Source organism: Myotis yumanensis, unplaced genomic scaffold (assembly GCF_028538775.1).
Source record: "Myotis yumanensis isolate MYYU_CA2020_CCGP unplaced genomic scaffold, mMyoYum1.0.hap1 SCAF_20, whole genome shotgun sequence".
Taxonomy (NCBI): Eukaryota; Metazoa; Chordata; class Mammalia; order Chiroptera; family Vespertilionidae; genus Myotis; species Myotis yumanensis.
In genome coordinates, this window is record NW_027223771.1 from 7,876,636 (window position 1) to 7,893,825 (window position 17,190).

The window sequence follows — 17,190 nt, forward strand, 5'->3', positions numbered from 1 at the left end:
CAGAACAGACATGGCGAGTCAGATCATTGTTTTGGCGTTACCTAGGAAACTGTGGGCGGGTTTGTCCTCCACCACGCGGATCCTCCGAGCTCCGGCGGGAATGACAGCGGCTTCGATATAGCCTGTGGTGACGGATAACATGGGTGAACCACTCCTGTCCCATCTCCCACCAAAGTCCCCTCTTCCCCGCCTCCCCCATAGAGATTTCAGAGCTGGTGGGAGGTACAGCTACGGCAAGTGTCAATCACAGAGCGTTCTTGTATGGCCAGAGCCCCTGGGCTGCCGAATTCTAGAGCAGCACTTACTTATTTGCATGAGGGATGGGTTCAACGGTATCCCGCCCACTGCCCCCCAATTCATTGGTTAAAGTCCTAACCCCCGGGACTCAGAACGCGACCTGATTTGGATTCGCATCTATGAAGATGCAATTAGTTCTTTGTTATATTTTTAAAAATAGAATAAACTGTTTAAGAAGGTTTCTCTTTCAGAACAAATTGCAAAGGGGTGCAGAGCTCATGGGTCACCATGGCGGCGGGGGGCGGGGGGTTCCCGTGGACACGTCGCTGGCGCTAAGGCCTGCATGGACTAAAGGCCATAATGTCAAAATGGCGGTTTAATGAATGAAGTGAAAGCCTCATCCGAGAGCTTTCAAAACACCCCATTCAAACCACTTCGCTGTGTCAACTCCACCGAAGGCTGAGCCCACCGCTGAGGACAGCAGTGTGATGGCCAATTCGAGCCGATTCCTTCACAGATGAGCTGCCCGGGGCCTGGATCGGTTCAACGCTGGGAGGCGACAGGCCAGAGGGTCACGCTACCTCCACGCAGCCCTGCAGCACACGGGAGGAGGGCGTCCCGGAGGACATGGATGCTGTCCCCGTGGGGGGCTGCTCAGAATTCCCAGCTTCAGTATGGAAGGTAAGTGGACCCAGAGGAGGTCAGACAAGGGTCAGGATTTCTCAGAACCGGGCAGAAAGCCTGCGCCCGATTGCTTTTCATCTCCGGGATGGTATTTCTCTGTGATAGTCACCCTCGAGGGTGATAACATTCCTCCTGGGCGCTGGGCAGAGATGAAAGGTGCCTCCCTGTCTGAGCTGACAGAATCGGCCGGCCTGTCAGCCACACTTGGCGCCACGGAGATGTCACATGACCTGGGGGAATCATACTATTTCGAAGTTGGGTTCCTCCTTCAACCTGAAATGCCCTGCCCCACCCCCACTGACAGTTAATCTCTAATTGACCATTTAAAAAAAAATTTTTATTTTTTTTTTTATTGATTTCAGAGAGGAAAGGAGAGGGAGAGAGAGACAAAAGCATCAATGATGAGAGAGAATTATGGATCGGCTGCCCCCTGCACGCCCCCTAGTGGGGATCAAGCCTGCAACCTGGGCATGTGCCCTGACTGGGAATCGAACCGTGACCTCCTGGTTCATAGGTTGACACTCAACCACGGAGGCACGCTGCCTGGACCATCTCTACTTGTTCTTTAGGGCGTAGGGGTGCCCTCATCTGCCCACAGCCGTGAGGGAGGCGCCCTGCAGCACCCCTCACACATGCACTCAGGCTGTTTGCTGGGGGTCCCCTCCCTGGACTTGGTGACAGTTGCATTTCCCTTCTGCACACCTCCTGCCTCTAACATCGTCGTCATGCTGAATCAATGTGCACTGGATGAAAGGCTCATGGGCAACCGTGGCTCAGGGGTGGAGCATCCACCTATGAACCAGGAGGTCGCGGTTCGATTTCCAGTCAGGACACATGCCCGGGCTGCGGGCTCGATCCCCAGTAGGGGGCGTGCAGGAGGCAGCCGATCCATGATTCTCTGTCCTCACTGATGTTTCTCTCCCTCTCCCTCTCCCTTCCTCTCTCTGAAATCAATAAAAACATATTTTTGAAAAAAAAAATCAATGGAAAAAACATCCTTGGGTCCCGAGGATTCACAACAACAAAAACATCTGAAGCGGCTCAGCGGCCAGTGGCTACGAGACTGGACGGAGCCGCCCGGCTTCCCTCAGTCCCCTCAGGAGCCGGGGGGCAGCACGGATTCTCACACAAGCCGCCTGCCTGACAGACTGGACGCCGGCGTCACTGTGGACAAGACGCCTTTCTCTGCCTTGCAGAAGCTGTGACACGGAGTCCCAGGTCACCCTCGAGATGATGCACCAGCCCTTCCATACGGAACGCAGGGAGGGCACGCGGTCGCTGGCCTGGGGGCCGGGGAAGTAAGACACCCGTAAAACACAGGCTTGCGCCCGCGCTCACCTGTCCCCCGGGAGTGGCTGAAGTCGCCCTTGACCACGCGGCAGGTCTGGCCGTCCCCGCTGCACACCCCGCACCGGTCCTCTTTGGCTGCCGACCCGATGATGCCGTCGCAGCCGATTTTCTAGGGGACCAGAGAGCTGGGTTAGCCTGGGCTCCCGTCTCACAAAGGTCTGTCACGTGATGCTGGGGCCCCCCTACTTTCAGAGGCCCGAGCAAATAGGCTAATTTATTTTAAGACCAGAAGATCAAAGAATGAATGGGATCCAGCTTGCGTTATGTTGGGCAGGACACCCACCGCACGGCCGAATATAATCTTTCGTGTTTGACAGAGAGAAGGGGGCCCAGGAAGGCAGCCGTGCTCCCAGCCCGGCCGGCGGGGCTCAGTGGGTTTCATTTTTCCGGCTGGAGGGAGAGCACGTGCTTTCTGTAACGTAACAGCCATCGTGCAATGACAGCCGTGTTCTCTCTTCCATCAGAGGGACGCCACCGACTCATTTTCATTTGGACTGGACTTTCAGGCCGGCGGCACCAGCCCTCGACCGGCAATTCCTGGGCTCCCAGTTAGTTCTAACAATTCACAGCCCTCGCCTATTTTTTTTTAATGTATATTTTTATTGATTTCAGATAGGAAGAGAGAGGGAGAGAGAGAGAGAGAAACATCAATAATGAGAGAGAAAATGGATCGGCTGCCTCCTGCAAGCCCCCTACAAGGGATCGAGCCTGCAACCCAGGCCTGTGCCCTGACCGGGAATTGAACCGTGACCTCCTGGTTCCTAGGTCGACGCTCAACCACTGAGCCCGGCCGGCTGGGCTCGCCTTCCCCTTCTCGACTTTCCCCTTGTTTGGTTAAAGGCCACGCCACCTCTCCGAGAACGGGCGCCTGGAAAAGAACATTTCTGAGTTCCCCCGTATCTCAACGTTCCTTTATTTCGCTCCCATGCCTGGTTGCTGACTTGGCAGCAGAATTCTAGAATCCTGCAGGAGTCTATAATTATCTCCGTTTCTTCTGCCAGGGTGCGTTTTCCTGTGTGTTTTTCTTGGTCTTTCTCGGGCCGGCTGCTGCTTTTCTTCAAACAGCAGGTCATCTCTGGTTGACCGCTCGCATTTGAGAAGGAGGCACGCAGGAAGACCCACCCGGGGAGCTAGACTTGAGGGCGGGGGTGTCGCGTGGGGGGCTTGCACTCGGGTGAGTGCTGTGCTCAAGCGCTGAGCCCCGCGGGCCGGGCCCTCCCTCCTTTCTCTTTCTTTGGCTCCTTCCGTGGCATTTATCACTGTTCCAACGAGTCACAGACATGCACCATCAGGATGGGTTTGGGGACTATATCCCAGTGGGTGGGGAAGTCCCCAAAAGCCAGGCATCGGTACCCCTGGGGTACCACTTGCAAAGGCACCTGCTTCGTTTTGTATCTTTGGTCTCGAACCAGAGCAGAGCTTGTCCAAAAACATACGCTCACCTACACCTCCCACCCTCACCTCGGCACCGCACCCGATCTTCCCTCTGTCATCACGTCTCAGGTTATTCAAACATTTGTGAACATTTAAACACTACGAGACCCCTATCCTTTCAGCCACCTCGACTCCGAGGTGGTAGCCAGGTGAGCCTGCAGGAGGGGGTACCAGTCTGCAGGTGGGAGGCAGCACCCTGGCACCTTCTTAAGAAAACCCATTCCTCTGCCCGGCCTGCGTGGCTGGGTGGTTGAGCAGAGCGGTCGACCTATGAACCAGGAGGTCACGGTTCGATTCCTGGTCAGGGCACACACCCGGGTGGCGGGCTCCATCGCCAGTGTGGGGCATGCAGGAGACAGCCGATCCATCAATCGATGTTTCTCTCTCACTGATGTTTCTCTCTCTCTCCCTCTCTCTTCCACTCTCTCTAAAATCAATAAAATATATATTTTTTAATTCTCACCGGAGGATATTTTCCCAGTGATTTCAGAGAGAGTGGAAGAGTGAGTAAGACAGAGAGAAATATTGATGTGAGAGGGACACATCGATTGATTGCCTGCTGCACACTCCTTGACCAGGGCTGGGGAGGAACCTGCAACCGAAGTACGTGACCTTGACCGGAATCGAACCCGGGACCCTTCGGTCTGCAGGCCGACGTTCTATCCACTGAGCCACACCGGTCAGGGCAATAAAAATATATTTAAAAAAAAAAAGAAAACCCACTCCCCCTGGTTTCCCCGGGCGCCCGCCCCCACCGAGGACACAGAGAGCACATGTCACCTGGCACCTGCCGTGCACGCAGAGGTCGGTCTCGTAGGGCCCGCAGGGCGTGCCGTCCAGGACCCTGTCGGCCACCAGCAGCGGGGACTCCTTCCCCAGGGGCGAGCAGTACAGCTCACATGGCTTATCTGGGGAGGGAAGGGGATGAGCGTTGGCGTGAGGAGGGCCATGCAGGGCGCGGGGGATTGCTTTGCAAAGGGACCGCGAGAGGAACATGGACGCCTGCGTGCTCTCTCTACCAGAGTCTCCCTAGGGGGCCTCCCGGGGGCCTGGGAGCGAGGGTGGGGCTGACAGGGCCGCAGAGGACTGGACACTGAGCTGAGGGTTCCTGCTACAGCAGGTACGCTCGCACCCAGCGCCCGGGCTTTCGTGAACGAGTGACAGTCACTGAACGACCGCTGTGCTCAGCTGCTTTCCGTGGCTAGTGTCCTGTGGCACCCTGATCCACGCCCTCGGGGGGAAGGCTTGTCTTAGGGGGCTAGAGGGGAGTGCCCTAAGGTTATAAGGAAGAGTCCTTTGGCTAAAGCAGTTTGAAAAGAGTGAATTTTTTAAAAAGAAATTTTTTTAATTCCAGAGATAAGAAGGGAGAGGGAGAGAGAGAGAGAAACATCCATGATGAGAGAGAATCATGGATCGGCTGCCTCCTGCACGCCCCCTACTGGGGATCGAGCCCGCAACTCGGGCAGATGCCCTGACTGGGAATCGAGCCGTGACCTCCTGGTTGATAGGTCGCCGCTCAACCACTGAGCCACACCGGCTGGGCGGGCAACTTCCCTGTGTTTTGTTAAGCAGCTCCAGCTGGCTTCACGGAGCTGGAGTGACAGAGCCCTCACCATCACACCCGCCCGGTCCCCTGGGGGGGCTCCGACCCGGAGGGGTTCCGCCGTGCCCGGGAGACGGAGCTGGAATGTGCCTCTCGGCGTTTGCCAGGCCCTCGGACGCCTCGGCGGGCGCGTGGCCTGCTGGCCCGGCCAGGGAGGCCTGAACTCTGCAAGGTCTGCGCTGCGATGAGATTCCGAGGGGAAGGCAGAGACGGGGTGGGCTGGGCCCTGGGCCACGTCCACGGGTTCTGTCTGAAGGCTTTTCCACGGAGAAGCCGTTTCTAAGGAGCGTCTTTGTCTCCTGCGGGAGGCGGGAAGGGCTTGCGGTCCCGAGTCCTCCCTTGGAAAATCTACCTCTGCAAGAATTTCCTTGTTTTCCTTCTTCTTTTTCCTCCGTTCAAGAAGAGAAAACAGAAAAAAAATATCGCTTCTCCCTCCCTGAACCGTGCGTCACCGGCCAAAGAATTCCGCCGCGATAGCAGAGCTATGAATAGGGCGGTCAGGACGGGCTCCGAGGAGCCGAGCCGGGCCGGGCCCTGTGGAAAGCGGCTTTGGAGAGGGACGCTGACACGCTGCCCTCCCTCCCTGCTCTGGGTCGGCCATTTAGGAGCTGGTCTTTCTCCTCTGAAACGCTCATCGAGAAGGGATGGCTCCTGCTTCTGTCTGAGAAGGAAATGAAACCGCATCTGCGGGAAGGCCTGAGAGTCCCCCCGCAGCGGGGAGGTGGCCCCCGCAAAGCCCTGAACTCCAAGGCGAAATGCTGACTGTACCCCGGCTTCCTTATCCAAGACGGTGGCCTTTTTAACGCCCGGCCAGCATGGCTCAGTGGTTGAGTGTTGACCTAGGAACCAGGAGGTCACGGTTCGAATCCCCGTCAGGGCACATGCCCACGATGCAAGCTCCATCCCCAGCAGGGGGTAGGGGGCAGCCGATCCATGATTCTCTCTCATCATTGATGTTTCTCTCCCTCTCCCTTCCTCTCTGAAATCAATACAAATATATTAAAATAAATAAATACGGTGGCCCCTTTCAGGTCAAAGGCGGAGGCGATCATCATTTCTTGCTTTGGGAGAAAAAACACGCCAAAAAGCGAGTGGGTGGAACCGTCCGAAGGCAATGAATGAGCTTCCCCGAGGAGCCCCCTGCGAGGCCCCCGGAGGAGGGTCTGGGCAGAGGTGGCTCCCAGCCCCTGCGACTCGAAGGCAGCGGAGGAGGTCAGCCCTCCAGCAGCGGTTAGAAGTGAAGCGGGAGTGTGATCGGGACTTGGAGAAATGGGTGGAAAAACAGACATTTCAGTGGGATTTCTGCGTTTGCAGAAACGAGGCCGGAGAACTGCAAACCAAAGCAAGAGGCGAAGGAGAGGAAAACAGCCCCGTGCACATAGCGGAGTGGAGCGGAGGGCGGGGCGAGCCCCTTGGGCGTGACCCCCTCCTGCTCCTGGGGAGTGGGAGAGGCCCGGCCCAGGCCTCGGAGTCCTGGCCGATCTGTGCGCCTGGCTGAAGGTTTGCGAGCCCGGCCTCCCTCCTGACTAGGGATCCAAGGGCACCCGGGGCTGCTGGGAGCCTCCTGCGTTTTCCTGCGTCCCAGGCACGGCCAGGCCGAGGGCGGTGAGAGTCTGTGCGTGCAGCTGCCCACACCCTCCCAGGAAGGCGGGCTCCCCTCCCCATTGACTGCAGGGGAAGCCAAGGTACAAAGGCTCCAGGGGGTTGGCCCTGGCTGGTCTGGCTCAGTGGGTTGAGCGTCGGCCTGCGGACTGAAGGGTCCGCGGTTCGATTCCAGGCCTGGGTTGCAGGCTCAATCCCCAGGAGGGAGTGTGCAGGAGGCAGTCGACCCTTGATTCTCTCTCATCATGGATGTTTCTCGCTCTCTCCCTCTCCCTTCTTCTCTGAAATCAATAAAAATAAAACATTTACAAAAAGACTAAAAACCAACCCAAAATGACCCAGGAAATTGCAAGGAGCGCCCACACTGGAAAGGGAGGCAGCAGACGCCCACTGTCCCGGCCCCGCACAGCCTCCCTCTCCACACAGTTGGCCCTGGGCCCCGGAAGCAGGCAGCAGGCTGCTGGTACCCCTCCCCCACGCCCCCCGCTTGCTGCAAATGGGGGTGCGGGAGGCCTCTGGGCTGCTGCCTGCCTCGCAGCTGCTCTCGGGAAATGGCACAGAGCTATGTCGTCCAACGCCAACCCCAGGCTCAAGCCGTGGGTCCCTCCCAGGCTGACTGGGCAGCCTGACTGGGCAGGACGACTGGGGCACCCTTCAGGGTGGACTGCGGGTGGGGGGCGCCCCCTGGGTTTCCCCGGGAGGTGTGAGGTTCCTGGGGAAGGAACGGAGGGAAAGGACACACCATCGTCCTTACCGTCCACCACCACTGCCGTCAGCAGGCCCTTCTTCTTGCTGCTCAGCCGGTCGTGCGTCTGGCACTGCTGGTCCCGGAAGCTGGGCAGGCCCTTGGGGCAGGGCGGGTTCTCGCAGACCGCGTGCTCCACGCTGGCGCCCAGGCAGTGCGCGCCTCCGGGCCCGGGGCTGGAGGGGAGAGACAGGCCCCCAGAGTTAACCAGACCCAGCGGGTGCTCCGTTTCCGCCTCCTTCCCAGGAGTGGGAGGGGCCGGGAGAGGCCTCCCAGCACCCCCTCTGCTCACACACCTCCCATCTCGGCAGCCCCAGCCCCACATGGACGGCGAGTGTGAGTGAGCCCTCAGGGAAATGCATCCGGAGGCTGCAAGGTCATCTGGACACGCAATGTGGTGAGTATGGATTAGCAAGATCCACCCACTGTGCCTTTCATCTGCACTTAAAACTTAGCCATCAGGCCCGGCCAGTGGTTGAGCATCGACCTGCGAACCAGGAGGTCATGGTTCCATTCCCGGTCAGGGCACATGCCTGGGTTGTGGGCTCGATTCCCAGTAGGGAGCGTGCAGGAGGCAGCCCATCCATGATTCTCTCTCATCATGGATGTTTCTCTCTCTCTCCCTCTCCTTTCCTCTCTGACATCTATAAAAATATATTTAAAAAATAAAAACCATCCATGTGGACACCAGGTCGCTGGCGAGTGGAAAGGGCACATCCGGGGTTTCCCTGTGGGAGCAAAAGCCGTGACAGGTGCATGACGTCACTCCCTGCCCTCCAGGGGCCTTAGCAAGCAGGCTGCTTCCCCTCCTGATGCTCCGGGGGGACCCCACCCCGGTGTCGCTTCCTCCTTGGGCTCCAACAGAGCTGGTTCTTCACCCGAGAGCGTCCGAGCCCTTGCACCCCTCCTCCCCCAAACACGCGCCCTGCGATGCAGGGGGCACCGGCCTCCGAATTAGAGGTGACCTTTCTACCCTGCAGGCTTTTGGCGGAGACTCCCACCAGGAGGGACACCAATCAGGGCAGGCAAACATGAGCCCAGGAGGCTGCAGCCAAGACACGGCTGACCCCCACGGCCTGGAGGTCAGCTGGCAGGAAGCGCAAATTCCAATAGCTGGAAAGACCAAGACCAGAGAGAGAGAAAAGGGGGTGAAGGGAGGGACTCTCTTACCAGTGTGTTTGGACAGTGAATAAACCAGCTGTAGGAGACGGGAAAGGGACCAGGACTGAAGGGAAGGGGGCGGGTGGGGGGGAGGGGAGGCTCCGGGGCCAGGCCGGGATGCGCAGAGCAGGGAGGTTTGCACATCCTGGGAAATCGCGAGGCCGCCAGCCTGGTGAGCCGAGGGCTGAGCGGGAGGGAATGCTGTTGGGTCAGCGCTTGGCGCTGGGCCCCGTCAGCTGTGTTTTGTAACAATCACCACATCAGGTCCTTCTGCAAAAGCGGCTGACGCGGCGGCCTGGACCTCATACGGCTCCCCAGAGGGAGGGCCCCGGCTGCGGCCGGAACAGCCCCCAGGCCGGCCCCTTCGCTCCCCATTCACCTGCGGAGGATCCCTGACGGCGAGGAAAAGAGCCTGCCATTGCTCTTTAGGACAGGAAGTCTGGTGTTTTATTAAAATTGATATATTTGTGTTGATTTCAGAGAGGAAGGGGGGGAGAGAAACATCAGTGATGAGAGAGAATCACGGATCGGCTGCCTCCTGCATGTCCCACACTGGGGATCAAGCCCACAACCCGGGCATGTGCCCTGATCGGGAATTGAAAGGTGACCTCCTGGCTCATAGGTAGACGCTCAACCACAGAGCCATGCCGGCTGGGCATGAAGATCGGACAGAGTACCAAGGTGTAAATATTACCGGAGCAAAACCAGATTGCTGGGCTCCCTCGGAATAAACCAGGCTGGGTCGGAGCACCTTATCCGTGGGCGACAGTCTCGCGGGCACAGGGGGGTGGGGGCACCAGTGAAGATGGCCTTCGTGTGCAGGGGGACTGGCCCCCGCTCCCTGGCTGCCCATAGCGGTTGGGGGGCTCAGTGAAGCAGGTGGTCGAAGGCCCGCCTGACCCACCTCTTTGGCACAATCCTTTGCAATAAGCTCAGTGTTTCAGGGAAAACAACACAAGGTGTGTGTCCGGGGGGCACTGCAAATGCACAGGGTCGCTGACTCTCAGCGAGCGGGCAGCCGGGCAGTGGGGGTGGGGGGTGGGGGGACGCAGCACAGATGATGGAGGGCTGTACTGAGTGGGGCCCAAACAGGGTGGCTTTATCATCTACCTATTATCTATCATCTATCTATCTATTACCTACCATCTATCTATCATCTATCCATCTATCTACCTATCTATCATCTATCTATCTATCTATCCTCTATCACCTATCTGTTATCTACTATCTATCATCTATCTAGCTTCTATTTATCTATCCATCTATCATATATCTACCATGTCTCTATTATCTATCATCTACCTATCATCCTATCTAATAACAGACAAACATGGTAATTGACCGTACCTTCGCTATGCCTTCCATTGGCTAATCAGCAAGATATGCAAATTAACTGCCAACAAAGATGGCGGTTAATATGCATACGTGGCGGATCGAAGGCTTGAAGGCGGCTCCGGCCGGAGCGAAGGTCTGGGTCCCGGGTGCCGGAGGAAAACTGGTGCCGGCAGCCAGGGGAAGGGAAGGCCTATTGCATGAATCTTTTCGTGCAACAGGCCTCTAGGCTATCTATATTCTACCATCTATCTATATTCTATCTATCATCTATCTAATTATTATCTATTTTATGTATCTCCTGTCACCTATCTATCTGTTATCTATCTATCTATCTATCTATCTATCTATCTATCATCTAGCTACTATCCATCATCTATCTACCTATCATCTACTTATCTTTCTATCTGTCTGTCTATCTATCTATCTTTCTATCTCCTATTGGTTCTCTTCTCTGGGAAACCTTATACTCCATCAATGTTCTTAATGAAACAGTCATTCCTAAAGCACCGAACACCCCCTGTGAGTCCAGCACTCTGTTGGGGGCCAGGGGAAAAGGTTTTAATAAGACAAAATATGCAGCACCGATTCCCTTAGCACTACCAGAAGGAACAAGGTGTTCCTGGCATTGACTGAACTGTGAGCATAAACTTCACTGTAACCGGGGGCCCTCCCCGCTGGCCAGGGGAGCGACCCGAGAGAGTCAGCGCCTCTGCCCCCGGCCCCCCCGGAGCGTGTGATTTATGGGGCTGGGACCCCGCCAGGGCCGCGGGGTTTTGCACACGAGGGGGATTTGCTAATTCTTCATCAACATGACTTAATTGTGGATAAAAAAGCCTTTCGGGTGAGTCATCATTCATAACGCGCTCCTTTACGACATTAATGGGATGCAGCTGAGGGCCCAGGAGACGGAAAACGGGCTCTTTTAAGAAACAGTGAAAAGGGGGAGTTTCGAGAGAAGAGCAAAACCCACGCGGCGAGGGCAGCTGACTGAGCGCACACCCAGCCCCACGCGTTCCAAACCGACGTGCGGACACGGACCAAAGAAAGACGGCCTCCAAGGGAGAAGACCAGAAAACCACTGTTTCCGGTCATGTAGCTCCAGGGAGGCGGCTTCAGATACGCAGGTGAGCTCGGCAGCCACCCCCAGGGCCTCCCCTGACGCCCTGGCCAGCAGGCAGCTCCCACAGCAGCCAGCAGCCACCTGAGCTTGGCCGCCTCCTCCCGCCTACGGGCTTCCCTGGAATGACCTCCACCGAGGAGCTCGAGAGGCCCGCCGGCCAGAGCCTCTGTCCTCCCGCTGTCCCCGGGAGCCTTTTAAAAAAATCTTTTATTTCTATTGATTTTTGTGTGGTTGTAATACCCCAAGGATATTTTCTGCACTGATTTTTAGAGAGAGTGGAAGAGGGAGAGACAGAGAGAGACATCGATGTGAGATAGACACACCGATTGGATGCCTCCTGCATGCACCCTGCTGGGGCGGGGATGGAGCCTGAAATCAAAGTACGTGCCCTTGACCGGAATCGAACCTGCGACCTTTCAGTCTGCAGGCCAACACTTTATCCACGGAGCCACGCCAGCTGGGGGTTATTGATTTGAGAGAGAGAGGAAGCAGAGGAAGAGAGAGAAACATCCATGAGGAGAGAGAATCATGGATCGGCTGCCTCCTGCACGCCCCCTCCTGGGGATGGAGCCCGAAACCCCGGCATGTGGCCCGCCTGGGAATGGAACCGTGACCTCCTGGTTCCTAGGTGGATGCTCAGCTGCTGGGCCACACCAGCCAGCCGGCCGGGCTCTGGAAGCCTTTTGATGGGGGTCCGGGCCAGGAACAGCTGCGTCTGTTCCCCAGAAACAGCTGGGCGGAGGAGGCCCCCTGACACGTGTCTCGCCCCGGCCCTCGTGTATTTCAGTCCTTGTGCCTCCTTGTGAGACAAACCCTGTCCAGGGCAGTGAGACCCGCAGGTCCGAGAGCGATGGAGGTGCGGGGAGGCGGGGTGGGGGCACTCACGGGGGGTTGTCGCATTTCCTCTGCCGGAAGCGGGCTCCGGTTCCGCACGTGCGGCTGCACATGCCCCAGGCGCCCCAGGGGCTCCAGTCTCCGTCCACGTGCTCCGGGATGGGCGTCTTGCTCACGCACTCGCCCGCGCGGCACCACTGCAACACAGCAGGCCTCCCACGTGACGGGGTGGCCCCCCCACCCCCCCTCGGGTCCGATCGCGCGGCCTAACTTAGGTCCCAGCAGCCTACGCTGGGGGGAGGGGGGCGTGCTTGCTACCTCTGCGGCCTTCCTCACTCAGCTCGGCCTGACACCCATGTCCCTCAGGCTGGGGTTTCGCCCTAAACGTCCACGTGGGTGTGCTCCGTGCGGGTTCGCTAAGTGCCCAGCAAAGGGGTGGATCCACGCGGTCCATGGAGAGATCTGGGCTTCTGCGAACGGGGCTGCATGAGGGCGACTCTGACCCTGGAGGGCAGCGCGGCCACGCTTTGGGGTTTTGAACGTCAGGGCTGGGTTTGCTGCTTGGAGGGGACAAGTTGGCCCCACGCGGGTGACGCTGGCTTCCCTCTGAGGACAAGAGGAAGCCGCCCCTAAAACAGGACTTCAATGTGAGTGGCACGAAGCCTGGAGGAGGACAGCTGAGGTGCTGGGTGCCAATCAGCATCTCCTTCGGTCTCACCATGCGACCAAGGAGAAAGGCTGGCCCTGGACACCTCTCTTCTTTATTTTTTTAAAAGTATAGTTTATTAATTTCAGAGAGGAAGGGAGAGTGAGAGAGAAACATCCATGATGAGAGAGAATCATGCATCGGCTGCCTCCTGCACGCCCCCTACTGGGGATGGAGCCCACAACCCAGGCATGTGCCGTGACCTGAAATCGAACCGTGACCTCCTGGTTCCTAGGTCAGTGCTCAACCACTGAGCCACACCGGCCGGGCGACACCTCTCTTCTCTAACGCTCATCCATCCCCCCTGCTAAGGTAGACCAGGCGGCAGGCTCACTCTCTTAACCCTGAGCTAGCACGGAGCAGCTGCTCTCATCAAATCTCTTTCACCACAGCCTTTCCTGTAAGGCAAGCGATCCTGCTTTTCCACTTATGGCCTATGGATGTAAAAGTTTGCAAGTAAATACACTTGTATGACACACGGCGTTCGTTAATTTAACAAAAATAATATGCAGCCCGGCCGACAGGGCTCAGTTCAATTCCCGGTCAGGGCACAAGACCGGGTGGTGGGCTCCATCCCCAGTAGGGGGTGTGCAGGAGGCAGCCGATCCATGATTTTCTCTCATCATGGATGTTTCTCTCTCTCTCTCTCTCTCCCTTCCTCTCTGAAATCCATAAAAAAAATATTAAAAAAAATAATAAGCAAGTGATTCTTGTGTCTTATAAGAAAAAAAAAGGGGGTAATGGCAGTGGCCCTCTGCCCAGAGTGGGCTCCGTGGGCATTTCTGGGGAGGCCAGGCGATTCCCCGGGGGTGCCTGAGAACAGTGCCCAAAGCCCAGGGGACGGGGGCTGCCCATGGGGACTGGCGGGGGGGGGGTACCTTGTCGGCCCCACACTCGGTGCCGTCCAGGGGCGGGTCCAGCTTGGTCTTGCAGGAGGCGTCTCCTTCCACCAGGCACCACAGCCCCGCGCACATCAGATGCTGCTGACAAAGAGAAGCAACGTGACTGCCGAGGACACGGCGTGCGGGTCACAGCGGGGTCGCCGGAGGGCCCGGCGAGGGGTTTGGACCTCCCTTCCTCTCTGAAAGCAATAAAAATGTATTTTTAAAAATGAGTAAAACAAAAAAAAAAGAACCAAAGGGGAAAAAATCCTCACCTGAGGAGGTGAGGATTGACGAGAAAAAAGAGATGTGGAAGGGACAAAGATCAAGGAGAAAAAGGCAGAGGGTGAGGAGCATCTCATGTACCAATAAAAGAATATTTTTTAAACACTGTCTTCTTTAAAAAAAATCTGTATCTACATCTATATATATTGATTTCAGAGAGGAAGGGAGAGGGACAGAGAGATGGAAACATCACCGAGGAGAGAGAGTCATGGATCAGCTGCCTCCTGCATGCCCCACACTGGGGATCGAGCCCGCAACCTGGGCATGTGCCCTGACCGGAACTGAACCGTGACCTCCTGGTTCATAGGTTGACGCTCAACCACTGAGCCACACCGGCCGGGCGGTGCACCTCTCTGACTCCTCTCTCCTCCCACTACCCCCTCCCCCCAGAGCTTCCTGGGATCACCTCCCAGATAAACTACTTGCACCCAAATCCCCGTCTCATGGTCGGAAAATTGAGACCAGATGTACTTGGGGCTCTTTTAAGAGACAGTGTTTCCTTGAGGCCAAACCCAATCAACGACAAAAAATGCCTGAGCTGGAGTGGGGATACATCCCCTCCGGGGCAAGGCCAGGGCAGTCACCACGGGATTCGCCAAGGGTGTGCGAGCTCAGTTCCCAGGAATCTCAAACATCTGCGCTTTGGGCAGCGTGAGCGTCGGAGTCCCTGTGCACAGCTCAGGGCAGCCAGACATCTGCACGGAAGATAGGTGCTGTCCACGCTGCTAATGTCAGAACACGTCCAGAAGGGGAAGGGACAGCCCTGGCCGGTTTGGCTCAGTGGATAGCGCATCGGCCCGAGGACTGAAGGGTCCCAGGTTCGATTCCCGGTCAAGGGCACGGAACTGGATTGCAGGCTCGATCCCCGGCCCTGGTTGGGGCACATACAGGAGGCAACCAATCCATGTGTCTCTCTCACACTGATGTTTCTCTATCTCTTCCCCTCCCTTCCACTCTCTCTAAGAATCAATGGAAAAATGCCTGGCTGGCGAGCCTCAGCAGTTAAGGTTGACCTATGAACCAGGAGGTCACAGTTCGATTCCCCATCAGGGGACATGCCGGGTTGCAGGCTCAGTCCCCAGTGTGGGCAGTGCAGGAGGCAGCTGATCCATGATTCTCTCTCATCGTGGATGTTTCTATCTCTCTCTCCCTCTCCCTTCCTCTCTGAAATCAATAAAAATATATTTTAAAGAATAAATAAGACAACGAAACAAGAACCAATGGAAAAATATCCTCAGGTGAGGATTAACGAGAAGAGAGATGTGGACGGGACAAAGATGAAGGAGAAAAAGGCAGGAAAGCAGCGCCGAGGGTGTGGACAGAGCGAAGAACAGCCCCAGCGCCTTAGTTTCCAAGGACGTCGGAGCTGCTCCAGGCCGAGAAGTTGATGACTCAGGCGGAATACTGTGCACTTGGGATCAGGGAAGCCCCACGGCCCCACGTGAGCGGGGAAGAGGTGAGAGCCTTGAGCACAGCACCGCTGGTCCCGTAAAGTGCGACCGGCAGCACCTCATTACGCGGCTGGTTCCGCGCACTCTGACCGGTGGCGGTGGGGACATGTGTCCCGGGGACAAGGCTGAGCCAGGAGGAATGTACGGGGCAGGGGGCTGGGGGTTAGGAGACATAACGGGCCCTTCAGGAGAGGAAGGAAGAAGGCGGCCTGTTTATTATGCATTTTATAGACAGCGCTTTCCCATAAAACATTCCTAATCATCAAAAAAAAGGGGAGAATGAGGTCAGGCAAAGATGTCTTCAGTAGAACACAAAACGTCTGAATTATACAGGGAAACACACTAATAAATTATATTATATTAAAATGAAGAACTTCTGCCCGGCTGGCCTGGCTCAGGGGTTGAGCGTCAACCTATGAACCTGGAGGTCACAGTTTGATTCCTGGTCAGGGCACATGCCCGGGGTGCAAGCTCCATCCCAGTAGGGGGCGTGCAGGAGGCAGCCGGTCCATGAGTCTCTCATCATTGATGTTTCTTTCTCTCTTCCTTCCTCTCTGAAATCAATGGAAAAAATACACAAACACACACACACACACACACACACACACACACACAAGCCTAATGTGCAAAGTGTCCCCTTGGGAGTTCAACCGACCAGGATTTCGATCGCTCGCTATGACGTGCGCTGACCACCAGAGGTCGGCGCGGAACAAAGGGAGGCCCTAGCTGGCAGCCACTAGGGACCCTACCTGTGCACAAATTTTGTGCACTGGGCCACTAGTGTATATATATAAACGCACATTAAAACAGTTTCTGCAGATAAAGGTGCAGTCAGTCAAGCGAATCGGGTGGGGGTGTCCAGAGTCCCCCAACTCCCCGCCCTAGGAGCAGTCCTTAAGTAGCAGCAGAATGCCACTGACCCGGCGCAAAGTGTCAGGGAAATGAAACTGCTCCCTGGTCCTAGCATCTGTTCCCTCACCGGCTGCCTTTAATGTTTGCCGTGTGAACGTCATGTCAAGTGCATTGTGCTGCAAAGGCCCTCGAGATGCTGCGTAACAAACACGCCTGGGGCAAACTGCCTTCCCTGGGATGCTGTGCACTGTGGGGAGGTGTGGGTCCCTCGGAAGAAAGACACCACTGCTCGTGTTCGTTCGAGGTTTCACTGTGTTTCTCTTAACCCACCATGCCCCTCTAGGGTCCCCTCCGGGTGGTCTCAATCCCCTTCCTCACTCAGCACTGCTGAGCGCCTGGAGAGACGCTCTGACGCAACACAGTGCTGAAGGGAAGGGTTATGTAAAAAAACCCTCAGAAATGTGCTGCTGCTAACACCAGCCAAGAGGGAGATAAGATGAAATGCTAAGCGCTGGATGAGAAAGTGACTAGTCCACATTTTCCACACAGACCACTGCATTTGAAGCCCTTTCCCGTGCCGGCATGCCAGGCCTGCTTCTGGAAGGTTCCGTGAGTCCCGGGTTTGGTCCCTCCTTGCATGTTCCTACAGGTTGTGGCAGAGACCACCATTGCCTGGCTGGGGCCACCTGGTGCGGGGGGTGGGGGGACAGGAGAGGCACATGCTTGGGGGAGGGCAGGGCCAGGCACCCAGGCGTGCGGCCGGCCAGGGGAACGAGGCATGGGGAGAGGCAGGGCGGAGAGCGCTCTGGGGAGGATGTCTGCTGTGCACGCTCGAACGCTGCTGGAAAATGGGGCCTTCTGCTGCCAAGCCCAATAGCTCTGAGAGGAGCTGCAGCTGCCGGGCAGGAAG

The 17,190-nt window shown here is 56.8% G+C and overlaps 1 protein-coding gene across 1 annotated transcript in view; it reads right to left on the minus strand.

Moving 5' to 3' along the window:
* The window catches only part of ADAMTS17 (ADAM metallopeptidase with thrombospondin type 1 motif 17), a 90,689-nt gene that overhangs the window by 27,989 nt on the left and 45,510 nt on the right, over positions 1-17,190 (minus strand). Inside the window, exons 11-15 of the mRNA XM_070400340.1 lie at positions 13,690-13,791; positions 12,157-12,302; positions 7,665-7,831; positions 4,486-4,613; positions 2,260-2,380 (exon numbers count right to left, since the gene is read on the minus strand). Coding sequence (XP_070256441.1) covers positions 2,260-2,380; positions 4,486-4,613; positions 7,665-7,831; positions 12,157-12,302; positions 13,690-13,791 — 664 coding nt within the window. The remainder of the gene's footprint in view (positions 1-2,259; positions 2,381-4,485; positions 4,614-7,664; positions 7,832-12,156; positions 12,303-13,689; positions 13,792-17,190) is intronic.